This window comes from Sebastes fasciatus, chromosome 23, assembly GCF_043250625.1.
Source record: "Sebastes fasciatus isolate fSebFas1 chromosome 23, fSebFas1.pri, whole genome shotgun sequence".
NCBI lineage: Eukaryota > Metazoa > Chordata > Actinopteri > Perciformes > Sebastidae > Sebastes > Sebastes fasciatus.
The window spans coordinates 4,813,726-4,834,464 of record NC_133817.1 but is presented as its reverse complement, the minus strand read 5'-3'; the positions used below and the strand labels follow the sequence as shown (position 1 = coordinate 4,834,464).

The 20,739-nt window shown below is 40.8% G+C and overlaps 1 protein-coding gene across 1 annotated transcript in view; it reads left to right on the top strand.

The window, feature by feature from the left end:
• rerg (RAS-like, estrogen-regulated, growth inhibitor) overlaps positions 1-17,837 on the top strand; it is a 42,102-nt gene extending 24,265 nt beyond the window's left edge. The window contains exons 3-5 of the mRNA XM_074625300.1: positions 8,087-8,143; positions 13,592-13,665; positions 15,938-17,837. Coding sequence (XP_074481401.1) covers positions 8,087-8,143; positions 13,592-13,665; positions 15,938-16,348 — 542 coding nt within the window. The 3' untranslated portion in view covers positions 16,349-17,837. The remainder of the gene's footprint in view (positions 1-8,086; positions 8,144-13,591; positions 13,666-15,937) is intronic.
• The last annotated feature ends 2,902 nt before the right edge of the window (positions 17,838-20,739 follow it).

The window sequence follows — 20,739 nt, the reverse complement described above, 5'->3', positions numbered from 1 at the left end:
AAAAAAGGTTGAATAAATCTGTGTGAACTCTGGAAGCAACCTTCTCCTGTGTCTATCCTTTGGTTCACATCCTCTTGTTTGCTTTAATTATCCTTCAGTGGAAGTAATTTAGTCCAGTAGCACCTTGTATAAATGCTAAAGCTCTATAGATTAGCGATGTCACGATACCAGAAATTTAGTAGTCGATACCAATACCAGTGAATTTCCATGATTCTCAAAACCAATTCGATACCACAGTCAAAAACAAATACAAAACTATAAATCACATGTACAGTACTTCAACATTCACTCCTTTACTACCACTTGCATGCTGGTTTTTGCAAATGAAGTTTGCATCCTGATGATCCGCCTCAAGATTACATTTGAACACATGATGATGATGTTGTAATTTACCTTTGCCATACTCATTTTTACTGAAGCTTGAACGCATCATAATGTAACTCCGTACATTACAGTGGGCAACTCCGGGGTCTGAAAAGTGAAGCCAATGCGGAAGCAGCAGGGGGCGACTTCTCTGGTTGTAAAAAGGAGTCTGATTGTGTGCAAATCTATGAGAAAATGAGCCTACTGCTGACTTGATTTATTACCTCAGTAAACAATGTAAACATGAGTTAATGGTCTCAATCTCTAGTTTCAAGTCTTCTTCAATACAGCATGATGTTCATTTAGTAAATTATGGTTCTAATTTAGAGTCAAATAGACCATAAAGTAGGGGATGCTTTAGGGCGTGGCCACCTTGTCATTGACACGTCGCTATCACAACGTTGTCCGGTCTGGGAGTTGTTTTCATCTTACAACTTCAAGCCTTTCACAGTGTGTTTTCAGTTCAGGAAAGTTATTTATAACCATTTTGGTCGCCTAAAAATGTCTTATTCAGACTGATCGTTGGACTTAGCTTCACCCTCTCGTGTCACATCTGGTTGTAAAGAACCAAGATGGCGACGGCCAGAATGCTGAACTTGAGGCTTGAAAAACCATAAACCAATGGGTGACGTCACGGTGACTACGTCCACTTCTTATATACAGTCTATGGTACGTTAGCTGTTAGCTCGGTTATTTAGCCAAGCAGGACTGTGCTGCCCACCGGCTGCTAACAGCTAACTTTAACCAGCTCTCCTTCTGCCAATTAACACAGATTTGTTGGTCATAATGCAGCATTATCAGTGAAATGTTCTATCGTCTCCAGGACGACGGGACAACGTTAGTCTAGAGCCCTGACAGTACTGTAGAAAAGCGAGTACCATGACGTTTTAACAACTTTGGCATCGACTTGGTAACAAAGTTAGGAGTTCCCGTGACCTCCCTACTACAGATGTTCAGGGTAAATGTTTGAGCTGGGACAAGACTAGCTCTGCAAAGCCGCAGGACTAAAGTGTCCTAATTATCTCAGTATCCTTTTAACTGCCAAGTGGATTTGCAGGAAATCATAAATCAATAATCAGTGCACAAAGTGGAGCAATCTCGAAGCCTGTTCTCAGCATCTTTGGTAATAAGTGGTGAGGATATTGATTAGAGATGATGGCCTGCTACAAAAGGTAATTTCATAGTCATTCAAGCTAGTAATGAGTCTCACAGTCTCAAACTGCTTGACGTAATTGGAACAAAAAAGTCAATTGTGTTTTGGAGAGTAGAGGATAAGTATGTAGGGCATATTCATTGCACAGATTCAAGATTCCTGTTAACATCATATTTCAGAAGTCCTTTACAAGCATTTGGGGCCACATTGTGTGCAAATTGTCGCTTCCTGTCTTCCAACATAACAGCAGGGCAGCGACTGTCTGCATTTCATCTGACAGAAATGCAATAAAACCCCAGAAACAGCTCGCCTGGTTAATGATTCACCCCTCTTCTATTCACGTAAAACAGGAGGAAAAACTGCATTTCCTGCCAGCAAAGGAGCAAGTCTGGTGACATCAATCAGCACATCATAATAATCTATGTCATGATAATATTTCTATGGACAGTTAAATTGGATCTTTCTTCATTATTTATCTGAGGTCTTGCTGGAGATTTTATGTTACTGATGAATTTCTTAAATTTCTTGCATTCTTAATATTTCTGAGCTCTCAGCAGCTTAATAGAGATGAAGTTACTCAAGAAGTCACTGAGCATCAAATGTCTGAATGTACGCTGCATTAAACAGGGCGTTTTTCATCAATACTGTCCTACAAAGGCAGAGAGCAGTAACTGCAGGAACACTGAAGCTGAGAAAAAAGGTTAAAACGTTTAACTTACAGAAAGTGGAATGTCTTAATGTATGCTTTTTAGGCTGATAACAAGCATTGCCATAGAACCTACATACAGTTAGGCATGGGACGATATAGGATTTTATCTTGTATCTCGATTAAAAAAAATAAAGAAAACTCACAATAAGTTGATCATGAGTGACTTGAGAAAGCTGACTCACACAACATTGCTATTTTATATGTTATTATCACATTAACTTTGACAGCCCTAAGTAAAACAGATGTCAAAAATCAGATTCAGTCCCTTTGCAGTCTTATCTGCACCGCTGGCCTCTATGATATGACCTGATGTAGCATGAACACAATAGGTAGAAAACTTGACTGCAGCTGCACAGCTCCGGGAGAGCTCCACTCGTCAGCCAGTAAAGAGGTGTTTTTGTGGCCGAAGGGAACCAAAGAGCCGTGGGTGTCCGTCTGATGGCCGCAGGGGAATCAATAGAGACTGTTCAATGAGTAACACGGTGCCGGCTCAGAACAGGACCATGGGTGCCGCTAATTGCTCCTGCTTTGTTTGCAATTAGTCCAACATTCTGCTGCTAATGTGATTAGGTCACTTTGGACAAAAGCGGCTTTTGGAAAAAATCTGATCAGACTTGATCAAATTCTCCAGCCCAGACTTCACAGGGCCGCCGCCACTGCTCTGAGTGGATAGATGGAGGAGTGCCGAGTTTTCAGATTTCTGTCAAACACATCATCCGCGGGAGGTGTTCGCCTCAGACTTCAGCTGCAGTATTTATTGGGAAATATGAAGTTGTTGAGAACATGAGAAACACAACAACCCGCCTCCAGAAGGCAACCAGGTATTGATATTGTCAGCATGCCAGACACCAGATATTATGTGGCAAAAGCTCAGGCGGGGAATTTCTCAAACAGCCATAAGTAGCACACTGTGTGTTGGAGGCAACACTGCCATTAATGTTTCATGCACGGCTCACACTTTAAAGATAGCTTTTGACCAATTTTGAATCATTGTGTAAATATGTAGCACAACAAACCTGACAGCCAAAAACACCAGCGCAACCCTGCAGCTTTCAACAGCGTCCCTGCTCCAGGGGAACATTTGTGTTTCAGAGATGCAGGTGTTTAGTGCAATTTTTGTGACTCAGCCAAGAACACTGGGTTTTATTTTTTATCCATTAAGCAATGTATGCAAATCAAACTGTGGCACAAACAAGTCCTCCAAAACCTCACTGTTTGAGCAAACAACGTCTCTTTCCAATTCACATGACGGGTATTGAATGATGTAGAAAAAAAAAGGTATGAAATGCAGCACTCCATTGGTATCGCCATCATATACACATTTTTAACCTGACCCGCCAGATGGTTTGTTACACAGATACCAGTCCGATACCGTCTTTTTTCCTCTCATAAACAACTAAGTTTTATAAATTTAATAACTTTAGTTACTTTGCAGATTCAGGTTATTAATACAAAATATAATTAACTAATAAATGATGATGTATTATTATAGATTAAACTACCTAGCAGTATATAAATTCATTAAAATGAGCTCCACATTTACCAGCTGCAACATTAAAGTGATGAACACTTTAATGCATCAATAATTAGAATACAATAATATAATATATATTATTCTGGATAATGAGTACTTTTACTTTTGGTACTTTAAATACATATTGGTGCTAATACTTTTACTTGAGTAGCCTAATATTTTGAATGCAGGACTTTTACTTGTAGCAAGTATTTTACACTGTAGTATTACTACTTTTACTTAAGTAGAGATCTGAGTTTTCTTCAATCTCTGTATGTTAATATTGGTTTATTGAAATATTAAAGTAAAATGAGTCGTTTACCGTTTTAGTTTTGGAGAGATGTTGTAACGTAATGTTATGCAACGTGAGGTTTGTGAAATAAAATAAAACGGCAGCTACGATCATAAAAAAGACAAAACGCTCTGTCAATTCTCCTCTCTTTCTGTATAAATACTTGGCAGGTGATTGGATGAACCATCTGTCCATCAAACTCTTGCCGAAGCCAGTCAGGAGAAGAGCGAAAGCATCTTTTCCATCGAGAAAAGTTCCTTTCAATGAAGGAGTACACTCCGGTTCGGATATAACTGATGCTATTGCAGCATCCATGCTAACCTCTTTAAGAGTCACCTCTCTGTGTCGTCACACACGCACACGCACACGCACACGCACACGCAGCTCCTCACAGGACCGTTTGGTCCATGCACTGGCTTGTCGGACACAAAAGCACTACTTGAAGCCTGACAAGATGGAATTTCGTGCGATATGTAATCCCGTAATTTCCGCGTGATATTGTGACATCGCGAGAATCCAGCTGGCGTGCAAGGTTTAATGCCATGTCTTAACACAGCCTTTCAAAATAATTCATATGTGCTGCAGTAAATCAGGGAGTTTTAAAAGTTTGGCTCCAATTTAATCAACGTAATCCTTCAATTAAATCGAAAAATGAACAAAAACAAAAACCGGTGCCTGGAGCTTTCCACAGTAGCGATATGTATGACCGTGACAGGTGCAAAGAGGCTTCATTTCTTTTACCAGCGCTGTTATCAGCTTTCCTCTCACTGCACACAGCCAGTGAATCGCCTGCCTTTGTGATCCGGTCAGCTCGCTGATACTGAGCACATTATTCCCTCTGCAAACCTGTAGAGAATCTGGGCCACAATGTCCATATTGACGCACGTTAACAAAGGCTCCTCTCTTCCGTGTGTACATTTCTTCTAGCGGCAGTGAAAAGCAGGAGATACAGTTACCTCTAATGAGGAATGGACTTCACACCCCATTGGTTGTTCTGTCCACCTGGAATCCAGGCCACTGTAGCAGAAACAGCACGAAATAACCTCAGTGGGAAACTCACTCAGCAACAAGAGGAGTAAATATGCCTGGAGAAGAAACGCGCACGTCAGTCCGCCTTATCTACAGCGTGACAAATTATCTGCTGCTGTTCTGCTTTGAGTGCATTCGGGGAATAATTGAAAGTTGCATGACACACTCTTCCATGAAAAGACATGCCTGTCTCTCTATACATGTTGTATTGAGTCCATTCACTGGACACATGCTAGTGAACAAACTGATGTAACACTGTAAAGTAAAAGACGTGTTTTGGCTAGTAAAGAGAGACTACGGTGAAGCTTTCCACAGCTACTCCATAAGTGCGAAAGACAAATTAAAACATTTGAGCACCAGGCTCTCAGCAATCATCAAACACGGCCCCGAGCTCAAAGACTGGACTTGAGTTCTTTAGGCGCGTAATGAAACGTGGCAGCGACACTCTATGTCGACATAATAGATTTCCTTCCCGTTCCTTGTCGTGGCTAATTATGAGCGGAAAAAAGGCCTGGCCAAGATGGATGTGTTTTTTTTCACAGTTCAAAGTCAGAGCCGTTTCCCCTATTGTCTCTTTGATACAAGCAGCAGTTCAGCAACTTGACATGAGGACACAGATACACGCCTGGATTCAAGTGGACCACTCAGGTCCATAGGGAGTCACTCAGGCACATGACAGCTCCCGCAGAGAAGCGGACTGAAGGTGTGAACACTTGCTTGTTGGTGTGTTTAAGCAAACAATTAACCCCCAAAAAGGGGGGGTTCTATAGAGGTATGCAAACTCCTGGAAAGTGTAGTACGGACGGCTTTTCACTTTGCCTTTGAGTGCAACCGTTAGTAACAACTGATTTCTGATTGTGTATAAACCGACCCTTACAGTGGCTAATGTTAGCAAACTTTAGATAGACCTGTGGTCGTATTAAAACATGGTAGACAGACATAGATAGACATTTTGGGAAAATAGCGTATTTGCTTTCCAAGAGTGAGTACCACTGAGCTTTATCTATGGAGCTACAGCGAGGTTAGCCTAGCTTAGCCTGTAAAAATACATCTGTAATGTAGGTTTACCGCGGTAGCCGGTGTTGCTGGTGTTAAGGTCTTACCAAATCCTTATTTTTCGTATGCATTCGTGAGCAGTAAAACTACAAGTAAGTACACAGAAGTCATCTCAGAGGTCAAAAAGGTCCACCTTTGTAGTTGAGAAATTAACCTCCGCTCTTGGAATTGCTGGAGATGACGACTACTGCTCTGCTACGTGCCTGCAGCGAAAGCTCGACCAGAGAGGCCAGACACACAGCCATCCGATGTTAAAGATCAAAGTTGGCGCTCTACAGATATTGATCGGCATTGACGGATAGCTTTTCTTTTAAACTGTGTATAATCTGTAACACCCGTGTTGTCACGAGTTTGTTAACCAGTGGGAAAATGTCCTCACTGTGGCATCCCTACTGTAATGACAAACATATTGTCATATAATTTGGACAAAGCCAGGCTAGCCGTTTCCCCCTCTTTCCTCCAATCTTTATGCTAAGCTTAGCTAATCACCTCCTGGCTCTAGCTCCATATTTAATTTCAGTATCAACCATTCCTTTAACTTTTTATATCATATATATGATTTATTTTCTCTGGGAAACACATGAATAAATAGCTGCATACTGTATGAATGTTTGCTTATGCTTACATTAGAGTCTCAGCGGCACCATGCCTACCCATTAACCCAACTAAAGGGAGATAGAAATAACTGCGACACTACTGAGGCACAGTTCCTGCAGTGACGTCCTGCTGGGTGAAGAGGAGCACGATGCTTGTTGTCTTAATTAGAATACACTGTCGTAGTCAGTTGTGAAGTACCAGGGGATGGTAACAAAACAAAAAGCAGCAGAGAAGGCATGGGGGGGGGGTTGTGTGGTCCTATTGATGCGACAAATCAAATGGAAGAGTGGATCTTGGCTTCCAGATGAAAAGTGCTGCTGGGAAAGACAGCCAAGTACGAACCGTATCACAGAGCCGGCACACTTGATGCAGACTTTCCTCAAAAGAGTCCACATTTCAAATGAGCAAAGAGCACACAGATGGTTTGGTTCACAGGTAACGACCTCCTAACTCTGTCTGAATGAAAGAGATCAACATTTCCGTGCAGCAGATTGCTTGTTGATGGTAAATCATTAGGAGAGTGAGTCAGTGGCCTACTGGGGATGTTGTTTTGTTTATTTGTGATGAAGGTTGATGCTGTAAAGAGGAGGCTAACTACCCCTCATAAGAGAATTCTCTCATGGTGAACTTTGATAGCCGATGTTTCATCCTGAAGGCTGTTTGAACTCTGCCTTAATGATCTGGAGCTCTTCAAATAGGTATTAGCATTTAGATGAGAATTATATTAAAGTGGTTTGGCCTCTTGGTGGTTATCCACAGCTGATTAGCTATTAGAGTAGACATATTGTCAGTGGATGTGGATATTAGGACCACAGCCTGATACAATCAGCATTGTTATAAACTGATGGTCAAGCACTTCGAGATTAGGGCTGCAACTAACGATTCTTTTCATTGCTAATTAATCTGTTGATTATTTTCTCGATTAATCGATTAGTTGTTTGCGCTATAAAAAGTCAGAAAATGGTGAAAAATTTCCCAAAGCCCAAGATGATGTCCACAATATCTTGTTTTGTCCACAACTCCAAGACATTCAGTTTACTGTCAAAAAGAGAAACCATAAAATATTCACATTTAAGAAGCTGGAATCAGAGAATTTTGACTTTTTCCTTAAACAAATACTCCAACTAATCAATGATCAAAATAGTTGGTGATTCATTTAATAGTTGACAACTAATCAATTAATCGTTGCAGCTCTATTCAAGTTTATTTTTTATGCAGTGAAATCCGCACTCAAGACACAATATGCAGTATAAAAAAATCCTATAATTCTACATAAATTCTGAATAAATTCTAAATTCATGAAGACTTCCCTGGTGAGTTTTTCTTGTGCTGTTTTCATATTCTGAACATGTTATTATTTGTTGTGTTCTGCAGCTTTGGTGGTGAGATTTCTGACCAGACGCTTCATCTGGGAGTACGACCCGACACTCGGTAAGACAACAAGATATCTGTTTCTTTTACTATGACCACTGGTACTACTATTACTACTGCTGTTGCCATCAACACTACAGCATGTACCACTACTTCTGCTGCTGAAACCACTACTGCTACTACTACCACATCTATTCTAACATCTTGTAAACACATATTGTATCCTTGTCAAAGTAATAGTTTGACATTTTGGGAATTACTCGCTTTCTTGCTGAGAGTTAAGGCCTTTGCACACCGGGAGCGTTTTTATTTTATTTTTTGTGCGACGAAAAGTGACGTATTTTTTAGATTTTCCTGAGCTTCAACCAATCATGTTGAATGGAATGGGTTGAGTTGCGCCTGTATTTATAAGGATTATAAAACAGCAACACGGAGGCACCGTAGTCCGAACCAAGACAGCAAATCGCAACACTCGTTTCAACCTTGACAAAAGGCAGTGCAGAAGAAGATCCACTCCTTCCATTCTTACCTTTCATAATAAAAGCCCTAGACATATAATATTTGAAGGCGAGCATAGATGCCACTCATGTCTGTATGCTAAATATGAAGCTAACGCCTGCAGCAGTAGCTTAGCATAAAGACAGGACACAGAGGCACACAGGTGGCTTGGCAAATAAATCACACTAATTATTATGTTGTATCTTGTTTTCTGTACAAAAAGTGTAAAAATGTCAATTGATGTTTTTATAGGAAGATACGTGTTGGAACAGTGACTTCCTAAAGTCTCTTCCGGCCCGGAAAGAAATTGTTTCAGCACGCAAGTCTTTAAGCTACAAAGTGACGTTTTCATACTTACGTTTTTACACAAATTAAACAAGATGAAGTATTTAGTGAGCTTTAGACATGCTGGTGATTCTGTTTTTACCACTGCTAGAGTCAGGCTAGCTGTTTTCCTTTGCTTCTAGCCTTTATGCTAAGTTAAGCTAACCACCTGCTGGCTGTAGCTTATTATTTAGCATACAGATATGATAGTGGTATTAATCTCCTCATCTAACACTTGCCAAGAGTGCAAATAAGCATATATCCAAAAATGTTGATCTATTCCTTTATGGAATTATATACAAATACCTATTCTCAAGAGTTTTTGCTATACCAAAAGGTGTGAAAATAAGGAACAGTATCAGGATAAAAAAAACACATAGAAAATATTCATAAGAAATTAAGACAGTAATCATGCAGCAAATTAAATTAGTTTTGGTTATTCCAAAAGCACAATTCAAAGCGATGCAATCAGGTTTTATGCAGAACCGTTATTTTTTTTCTGCCCTCGTCAGAGCAATATAGAATTGGCCTTTTTATATTCTGATGCAGATGGAGCCAATTCCCGACACTGTAGTTACAGGGCACAAAGACATCACATCTCCTCTGTATGGTGCTTTTCATTTCCTGGCTGTACACAACAGGTCAGAGCCTCAGCATTGCTCACATGGTGCTCTATTCAATACCATATCTATTATTTTTTTTTAACATAATAAGGTGCAGCATCTCAGTAGAGTGCAATTACCACACTAGGGAGCATTTTCTCTCCTTTTTAAATCAACCACCTCATGTAACGACAAAATGATCGCCATCTCAAAGCCATTATGCCCTCCGCTTCACATCACAACATATGGCTGGCAGGTTGGTGAGGTACTTTTAGCAGGAACACTTATTTTTCCAGGTATTGATTGACTTGTTTTTGTTCGGCATAGAGGGAACTTAAGGGCAGGACACTGGCACCTGTTATTAACCTGCTAACCTGTCTGTCCTCGGAGTATAGCACAGCAATAATACCCCTAAATAACCTTTTGTAATGTAGTGTATTGGTACTGTGTGTACCAGCTTCACAAAACATGTGTACTGTACTAACTTCAAGTAGTGCACATGATTTAGCCACAAAAAAAAAAGAGAAAAAGGCAGAAAAGAGCAATAACTGCCTCCTTGATTACCCCGAGAGTTGGCGTCGGAACCAAGAAAGCACAGCTTGAGCTGCATAATGGGAATAAAAGCCCAGCTGGAGGGTGTCTGTGACCAATCAGACTGCCTGGCTGAAATTACCCATGAAGTGGTCGACACATTATTAAAACCTTATTATGGGGTGCCTGGCTAGCTCAGTCGGTAGAGCGGGCGCCCATGTATGGCCAAGGCTCAGTCCTAGCAGCGGTGAACCCGGGTTCGAATCCGGCCTGTGGTCCTTTCCGCATGTCATTTCTCTCTCTCCCCCTTTCCAACACTCTATCCACTGTCCTATCAATAAATACCAAAAAAAAAAACTTTTAAAAAAAACAAAAAAACTATTATGGGCACATCATACAGGTGCGTGCAGAGCGGTCTTAAAGATGCAAGATTACTGCCAGAACGTGGGCTGGATCTATTTCAATATGCCTTTCACCATTCAAATCCCTTTTTTATTATCTACCTATTCACTTTGATCAGAGTTATGAGCAAGCTCAGATGTTCTTTTCAACAATGAGGAATCACTGGTGTCTGTTGGGAAATGTAGTCCATTCAGTGCAGGACCAGGCAATCATGGTTTCCTCCAAACCAAAGACCATGCCAGATTTAGCCAAAGAAGGAGGCTAAATAACGCTCCAAACTCCAAAACTGGCCTCTGACCTCAAGATATGTGAATGAAAATGGGTTCTATGGGTACCCACAAGTGTTTCCTTGTGATTTGAGCATATTTTTTATGCAAAATGGAGTAGCTGTGAGGGTTTCTGGACAATATTTGTCATTGTTTTGTGTTGTTAATTGATTTCCAATAACAAATATATACATACATTTGCATAAAACAAGCATATTTGTCCACTCCCATGTTGATAAGAGTATTAAACACTTGACAAATCTCCCTTTAAGTTTCCTTTTGAACAGATAACAAATGTGTGATTAATCACGATTAACTATGGCCAAACATACAATGAATTCAATATTTGAATCGATTGACAGCCCTTATATTAAACCTAAGTTATGTTTTGGAGTGCTAAACTGACAGGTGTCTGACACCAAATTTGCATTTTCGGGCTCTAGTGAGCAAGTACCAAATTCACAAATCAAGGCATTAAATGTTCTTTCAGACACCTGTGGGTGACTTCACCAATGCTACGTCAGCAAAGAAGGGAGATAATGTGGTAAACTGTGTGAGTCGGCTTGTTTGTTGCACGTATCATCAAACTGTGGCATCGGGTGTTCCTGCATCATCATAAATGATGCAAAAAGAGGACATGAATATGTGCATAAGTAATGGCTAGATGTGCTAAATCATCTGCTGACAGTGTTACAAGATGACCACAATGCAGATGGCCACAATATATTGCATTAGTCATTTCTGTCTGTGCGCACCATCCAGTTACAGAATCTAATCTCCTTTGGCACAACAGAAATTAACTCTGCTACTTCTGCTGTGGTTTGGCATCACAACAGCAACAGTGCTTAAAGTTGTATCACATAGCGCAGAGGGAATTCCTGGTATGAACAAGTACTGTAAAGCATGTGTAAGAGCGAAACGATTTTACACGCTATATCAACAAAACTTGATTCTGTTTCCAGTTTTGACACTTTGAGTTTGGCGTGACACTTTCTTTCTACCTTCTGCCAAAATAGCCCTCAGGCAGTGAGGGGGTTTTGAATTATGAGGGAAGAATTGCTTGCTGCCAGGAAAATTACTGCTTTTGTTTCTCTCCGAGGCCTTTAGATGGGATGGTGAGGCTGGTTAAATCATCCCGGCCCGGCCCCATGTCAGTGCATTTAGCAACAAACACACAGAAGGGTGGACGTGGACAGATTAGACGCTGTCTGCAGCTGATAGAGTGATGACTCCTGAAATAGGCTGTCCCACGGGTCACCGCGTAAGACTCTGGTTCTCCACATGCCTCCAGCCAAACAGCTATAAATCGCCACTCTGCTTCCACTTCTGGTTCTCTCTGACATTTACGTCACAGGGTGCAGTTTATCCCCCGGAGAGGTGAGCGCACCTGGGACACAGCGGGTAGGACGTGCAGAGACTGGAGCAACAACAAGCTCAGATTCTGCTATTTTTGACTCTTTTTCGATGAGAATCTGAACATCTTTTTGACAGGTGTTTAGTATCACTGATGTGGCTTTCACTACAGCTGGTACGGATTCAACAATTTAGTCATGAAGGGGAAAGGGTCATTTAAAAGTTTTAGAATTAATTAATTGTTTTAATTCATTAAAATCATTAATTCATTATTTTGGTTTTAATTTGGTTAGTTTGGATTCATCAAAGACATACAATAGAGTTCCAAAGTGGAAGTAGTATTCGTAAAAGTCACAATAATTTTTCCACGCAGATAATGTGTCATTTTAATTACATTTTGGAGCATAAACAAGCAATATGATGCATAAAATACTATGACCAAGGAGTTGTTTTAGTTGCACAATAATGTACTATGCAACATAACATGCTTGGTGACGGCGCAAAAGATGAACAACTGCATCAGAAGATATGTTGTTCTTTCATTAAAAAATGATGGAAGGAACAAGATGTTGTAATTTCTCCTAAAGAAAATACGGAAGTCTGGGGATTTATTTTACTATTGATTTCTTGACTTACTAAGCTTTCTAATATCCTCCCATCACAAGAGAACCATACATCAAGATACTAGCAGAGCAGGAAGGACATGAGTCACAAGGTGAAAGCAATTGTAAGACTTGACAAAGTGAAAAAGCTTTAGAAAGCGCTGGCTTAAACCCTCTGGTTGAGATGACGGCAAAATCCATCAGAATCTTTCTCTTTACAAGGAGGGTTTCAGGGGCTTCAGTGCTCTCTGGGAGGTGTTTACACAGATGGGATTTTTACAAGGGGGGCAATTCAGGCAGATAATGCCTGTGCTGTTCAAGATGGAATGAAAGGTCACAGCCACAGTTCACACCTGTGTTCCCGTGCCAGGAATAAGAAGCTCTTATCCCGCTTTGTAAACCAGCTAGAGGTGAAGCTCAGGTCAAGAGTCAGCCTTCATCCAGCAACCGGGGAGGTCCAACAACCTGCTGAAAACTGAAGGCTCCAAAATGAAAGATAATGATTTAATGGAAAAGGTACCAAGGAAAATGGTAACGCGATGTCCTTTTTAAACAATGCAGTGTCTGCCTTCTGCCAGGCAAAAGCTAAAGTGGGTCTCCTTGTTGTGACCTCTGTTAGTCCAGAAAAACATGGTCTGTCATGTCCATATCACACATACAGGTCTCTAAAGGGATGTTTGAAGCCAGATGTATTTGGTCTGGCTGTCTCCAGCTAGGCAGCAGTACTCGCTGGAAGCAAAGGACAGGCAGGCAGTGCTGAGGGGCTGAGCAAAACTCAAAGGAGCTGGTCCACCTTAAAAGGTCAGCCCACCTTAAGTGAGCCTGAAGGGCATCAAAATAGCCACCCCCTGTTATTTTCTATGTACACCCCTACATTGGTAGCTAGGCGCGCACGGATTAACTTTTTTCCTTGTCTTTTGTGTCTTACAGAATCTACATATCGTCATCAAGCCAACATTGACGATGAGGTCGTCACCATGGAGATTCTGGACACTGCAGGGCAGGTGAGACAAATTATCCATGTGTCCCTAATCCGACCTTTTGTCGAAACAGAAACATAAAGACCTGAGCTCTCTACCATCATCTTCAACTCATCCAAGCTGTACCGTACACTAACAGGAGAGGAAGGATTATCATAGTGCCGTACAGTACTTGATAGAGGTACTTATACTGATAGTGTACTGTACTAACAAAGAAGTATCAACACAAGACAAGTAATGGATGTAAATTAAAATTATCTGAAGTTGTCTACAGTTAAAGTGATTTAGTATTGTAATTCTATAAGGTTGGGGGACTTGCCAAAGACAGGTTTTAAAAAAGAATGGTAAAAAATGTATGCAACAAAGTCAGAGATATCCTGACTTTTAGTCCCAGTATGGTTCAAATATCAAAAGCACTGGATACTACACTTCCCCATGATGCAGCTCAATATAATTATTCTCAAACCTCAAAAGACATTTGCTGGTAACACATGCACAAAACCAAAAGAACTAGAATTACCGCCTTGCGGTTGTATGCCTCCGCCAACAAGTCAAGTTGCACTTTAAAACCATGTCTGTACAAAATGTCATCATTTTATCCTATTAGACACTTCTGTCAAATTCTCATAATTAGCATATGAATTCGCCAAAAACGTGTTTTGTGAGGTCGGTGACCTTTTACCACCAAAATCTAATCAGTTCATCGTGGAGTCCAAGTGGACCTTTGTGCTAAATTTAAAAAAATTCCCTCCAGGCACTCCTGAGATATCGCGTTCACAAGAACGGGTCAGACGGACAACCCGAAAGCATAATACCTCCAGCAACGGCTGTCGCCCGCGCCAACGCATTGAAAAAACAATTGTGACATATGTACCTCTGTACGCTTTCAAATAACATAATGTATTTGTAAAATTTCAAATAAATTGTATACTCAATAGCAGAAAAAATGCTGAAAGCAGTCTATAAAGTCCATCCTGATGAAGGGCTTTTTCCGTCTTCTCCAACTGCTTACTTCTATGCCAGCAAAGTATTGTGTGGTTACCAATAAAAGTAATAGAAAACCACATACATTTTCTATATTACTGAAATAGTGAGATGGTGAATGAATAATGAAGAACTGACACATACATTTTCAGAAGGCATATTAGACATGGAGAGCTGCCATACACTGCAAACAATCAATACTTGAGTTTAACTTTTATATTTCTTTAAAAAAAAGTGAGATGGCTCCACTAACTTGCTCGGGTGTGATGTTGCCTTTGCTGCCTGTTCTTACAGATTTTGACACTTATTTTGGAAAGAGTTGTTTGAGTGGATATGAGACTGAATGGCACTTTAACATGGCCATTTCCTGTAAGTCTGGCAGAAGCATTGTATGGTCCTGACCATGAGGGAGAGCTTGCGTAAGTCCTCGAGCTGTAGATAAATATGCTGCAGTGCTGCGTAGGTGTTCTGCTGGCGGCTGATTTCCCCTGCGACACTTCAGCCAAGTCATCTCTCTCTCATTATATTGTAGTCTATTTTCAGCTGGCATTAGGATGCGGTCTGAATGTTTCCAGACACGGCTGCGTTGAATGTCAGGCCTCTCCTGACTCTGATTGTATCAAAGCGTTGTGCTAACTCTATCATGATTTGTGGAGGTGGAGTCTTCTTTGGTAGCTCATAAATTGCAAGTTCAAAAGTCGGTCAGCTATACAAACGTCAAACGTTCTCGTCTTTCCTCTGGAGGGATGTGGGATTTTTTTAAGCTTCCTCTAACACTAATTATGAGATGAGGATCTCTGTGCCTCCCTCCAGTCAGGTTACGATTTAAAGTCTGCCACACGACCAGTTAAGTGGTTATAACCGGAGGGACTGTGTCTATTTCAACACTATCAAATTAAGAGCACATGCCTGCTGAATGTTCACAATCCTCAAACGGCTGCAGAATTAACTTTCTGGCGTAGGCAGGTGTGGGACAGAGCGGAGAGAAAGAGTCAGAAATTAGAAACTAAATTTGATGAGTTACATATGTAAACTAAAAATTCAATTATGCCAAGATGGAATATTTTTTTGTTCAAATGCAAAAAGGAAGATGAAGTGTGCAGGGACCAAAATTGCTGGCTTCAAACTGTCACCTATGGAATAATTTTTTTTAGAAAGGCCTTGCTTTTACCTCGTTTTTGCTTTTTTATAAAAGCAGTATCGATATTATTGTATAATCCTCTGCCAGGGAATTTCCCAAAATATCGAACTACTCCTTTGAGAATCAAAATTTTAGGAGAGCTCGTAACCAAAATCTTTGTCTTCATCTCAGGAGGACACCCAGCAGAAGGAGAGCCACATGCGTTGGGGTGAAGGATTTGTCATCGTGTACGACATCACAGACCGGGGAAGTTTTGAGGAGGTGGCGCCGCTCCGTAGTCTCCTAGAGGAGGTGAAGAAGCCGAAAAACGTGCCTCTGGTCCTCGTGGGCAACAAGTCCGACCTGGACCACGTCCGGCAGGTCGGCACAGAGGAAGGCGAGCGGCTGGCGGCTGAAATGGCGTGCGCCTTCTACGAATGTTCAGCATGCGCCAATGAGGGGGGCACCGTGGCCGAGGCTTTCCACGAGCTGTGCCGCGAGATAAGGCGCCGCAAGGCCGTGCAGGGCAAGGCCAGACGCCGCAGCTCCACCACGCACGTTAAACAGGCCATCAACAAGATGCTGACCAAGATCAGCAGCTAGGGAAGAGCCACACTACTGTCTGATGACAGGAAATGTACATTTTTCTCATGTAAATGTTTCAATCTTTGGCTCTGAAATGGACGAAATGTGACTGATTTAATGTGGAATGTGTTCTTTACTAATTCTCTGATCATGTTCCATCTAAAAGGCCCCAAGTGCAATATCTCTTGCCCGTGGAAGAGGTAAATCATGTTCAGCGTGAGAGCCTTATCGCATGATTTCTCGTCCAAACTTTTGAGCTTGTTCGGATGAAAATAATCCTGGATACTGGTGAGATATGAGATGTTTCATTAATACGGTGAAGTTCTCAACCTTTTTATTTTATCCTTTCATCAAACTGCAAGCTGTCTTATTTAGCATGCAAAGAATTCAAGGATTTATTGACGTCTAACAAGAAGATTCGTGGTTTCCTCTCTGTATCTTGTCTGTTGGGGGATATTGTGATGTGCTTCGGCCCACATGTGTGTTACTGTTCTGTCAGCAGTGATCAAAGAGAAATAAGATCAGAGAACTACTATTATATAAAAGTGGATCGACTGTCCTTAAAGAGGACCTATTATGCTTATTTTCAGGTGCACACTGGTATTTTGGGTTTCCATGGGAACATGTTTATATGTTTTATTGTTAAAAAAAAAGCTTTATTTTTCTCATACCGGCTGCGCTGCAGCACCTCTTTTCACACTCTCTTGCCCCGCCGTCCCGAAAAGCCCAGTCTGCTCTGATTGGTCAGCTGGTCCACTGTTGTGATTAGCCAACCAAACCGAACTCTTTGGACTCCGATCTAGCTAGCTTTGTTTGAGAGCGCGACAAACTAGCCGTAATGCAAATGTGTTACTTTATGACATCACCTTGTTGCAGAAGAAAAGGCGGGACTTCAAGAAAGGTGTTTGAGGCAGTTAAGGAACAGCGTTTCTGTGGGGGAGAGTAACTCCCTTTGACGTGGACTTTGGGCTTTGTAACTTTGTAGACCTTTTAAATGCACTATAAAACTATATAACGCACTAAAGGAAAGGGAAAAAGCACAAAAGCATAATAGGTCCCCTTTAACCCATGTCAACCCTAGAAAGATCCCCGCAGCCTGTCCTTCAAACAAACCTTGTAATAAAGTCCACTGTGCTCTGCTGACATTAAAGGTTCTGCAGTTGAATCCCTGTGTTTGTCCACAACATGTGTACTCAAGATCCAAAGCACAGGCCCAGAACATGTCAAAGCTCATAGGTTTTTGCTGTTTTCTCTAAAACTACAAAGGGGAAGCAGTCGCCGTCCATCCGAACATGTCACATTCCAGGGATGTTCTTCATGGCTGTTATTTTAATACTGTAAACTACAGTATGTATATGGTATATTGCCTTAAGCAATGCTGTGTCTTAAGTGTGTACAGAACCCAAAAGGCATCTACAGTAGAAGATACTGTAATTGTTGAAATGTTTTTATGTATGTGACCTGTATGATCAAAAGAACCAGCTGTGCACTTGTAATTAAAAACTAAGATATATCCCATCAGTTTTCCTCTTAATGAGTCCATATGTTTGGTTGGCATCGATGTAAATGTCATCGCTGGGTGCATGACGTTCCACAGAAGCCCTCAGTGGTGTGCCATGTTTCAAATAATAACCACTGTGACTGATACGGACGACTTCAGACAGACCATAAAATGTCACATTTACATATAGTGACAGTCTCCAGACGGGCAGAGCGGTGACAGTTTAAATAACATACAAGTTTATGTCAGACTCCTGAAACTCATTTGCAACCTAAGGCTCATCTGGCTTTCTGAGACATATGCTGCTATTTTTTGCAGATATTCATGTTTAAAACATCAAACCAGTGGTTGCATTAGTCATAATCTATTATTAACCATCTTTTGAATTTGAATTTTTTAATGACAATAACGCATGCATGCCTATTTAAAGGTTGAGTCTGTGATTCTAATCCAATACACTTTTTGTCAAATTCAGCGAATATTTCCTCACAGTCCTCTATCTGTCCTTTCTGAGTGTACAAAAAATCCAGTGTTCATACACAGCCCTATCTTTTTAAAATTTTTAAAATAAATTTAGAGTATTGGACTGAAGAATGACTCACAGCAGCGCTCGCTGTGTGTTTTTTAAATAATATACAGAACAAGCTTATAGATTATGCATTTATAAGGTCATGGAGAGAAAAGATGAACAAAGACACGACACCGACCGTGCCGTCTCTTTTCATGTCAACACACAGAAGCAGATGAATGATTTTTTTCCGTAGTCTTTGCCTCGGACAGACAACTTTTCACGGCCGTTTTCATTTTATTCTGAAGGCTGAACCTGCGCTCTGCTGCCACGCTGGAGACTGTAATTACCAGATTCTCTGTAACGTGGGATTTCCCGATCCTGCAAGCACTCCCTTCACGGGAAGGAAATCCAGCAACATGTTCTCCTTCTGCACCGGTGGTGCAGCTGCATCAGCACAGACGTGCTCCAAGGCCTCTTTCTGTCAGAACTACAACAGAAGAGCGAGCGGTGTATCTGTTTTAAGTGCAACCAAACACACTCACGTCATTTTTATAAAGTCTGTCAATAACAATACAACCGCGATCTCCTTTCAGTTCTGACGCAGTGTAAAGAGAGTGACAGTGGGGTTATCATTGCATGTTTGGGTAGAATCTACCACGGAAATGGGGGGAATCTGCCACAACCAATAAAAGCTACGATGCGGAGAAATAATTACTGAATGTAAATACACTGAATGGTTATTACAGAGAAAATCCCAAACCATAAATAGTATCAAAAACGGGGTTTCATTTCATGAAAGGATTATAACTTAAATCGAAATTAATTGAATTTATTTCTGACAACAAATATCACTGATAGAACAACAGTATTTCTAATTCCCATCAATCATTCCTTTCGTAATGAAACTAAATATCCATGTCGCAAGTAATTCTCTGTACATGTCGATTCATCCTCTCTCACGCACATAAAAAACTGCTTATCATATTACAGCCACTGACAATACTGGGTAGATTCTTGGTACTACAGCTATTCACTATTTCAGCAGTATTGTGGGCAATATGGATTTCAACAAATAAACCTCCTTTCAGTTTTTCTTTTTTTTTGCCTTGAGGCCTGAAATCAAAACCTACTCGATCTAACTTTCTCTTACTTTCCCCATTTAGTAGCCAAAGGAAATTAAAACCGTTTCAACCCACTTCTGTCACAGCACCGTAGTGGAAAGAGGAAACCTCCCACTAAATACACCCTGTTACTTCAAATAGACTGCTGACTCAGGAGAGGACACAGAAACAAAAAAATGCTTTCAGAAAGCAGAAAGGAGTGGCCCAGCTATCTGGCAGATAATTACTGGAGGCAAAAATCCCATAATAACCATGGGAAGGAGCCACAGTGCTCCTCCTCATTCTGACCAGTTGGAGACTCTAAAGGACAATTCCAGGTTTTTTCGCCATCACTGCAATATGAATTCTGACTGTTTAAAGTTCAACATGTTTCACTTTTATGTTAATTTTCCTAGTCGGGAACTCATTTTTCCGGTTATTCTGACACCACGTGAATGCAGCACAAAGCCTATGGCAAGCTAAAAACACAACACTGACATACAGTATTATCCCATTATAAAGTTGACAGGGAAAACGTATTAGTAAACAGTTATTTACACATCCATCATACATGGAGCAATATTAGCGTTAATTTTTAGATTCATGTGTCTGTCCACCTAATGAATGCATGTCCAATATTCACTTTCCTGTAAGCTCTGTTTTGGTCTCCACCAACTGCTGAGAGAAATATCTGGCCCCTTTAGATGCTAAATGCTTCACTATGTTCACCGGCTAGCTGCTACCTTTGTCTGTCAGTTGGTGCTGGCCAGGAGCACATCTTAGCTGTAAACAACAGCTGGAAATTAGATTAATGTGTGTGGTGTGAACCAAAGCGGTAATATTTTCTGCAGCAGAACCAAAATATTGAGCCGAAAGACTCTAAAATGCTCTGCAAAGCTGAAGGGAAGTGCAGAGCTGGGTGATTAGCTTAGTCATTCTGACCAATTGTCAATATAAATAAATTGATTAGTGCAGCTTTACTATCAAACATTTTTGATTAAATGATCATATATGAAATTAGAATTACCGCCTCGCTGTTGTATGCCTCCGCCAACCGGTCAAGTTGCAGTTTATATTCATGTTTGTCCAAAATATCATCACTTCATCATTTTATCCTATGAGACATTTCTGGGCAATTGTCATAATTAACATATGAATTCTTGAGTTATGGCCAAAATTCGATGAAGGCGTTCCCGATATATCACCAGAATGGAACAGACCTGAGGACATAGTGACCTTGACCTTTGACCTCCAACATAAATAAAAACCCTCAAGGGAGCACTTTCATGAGAATGGT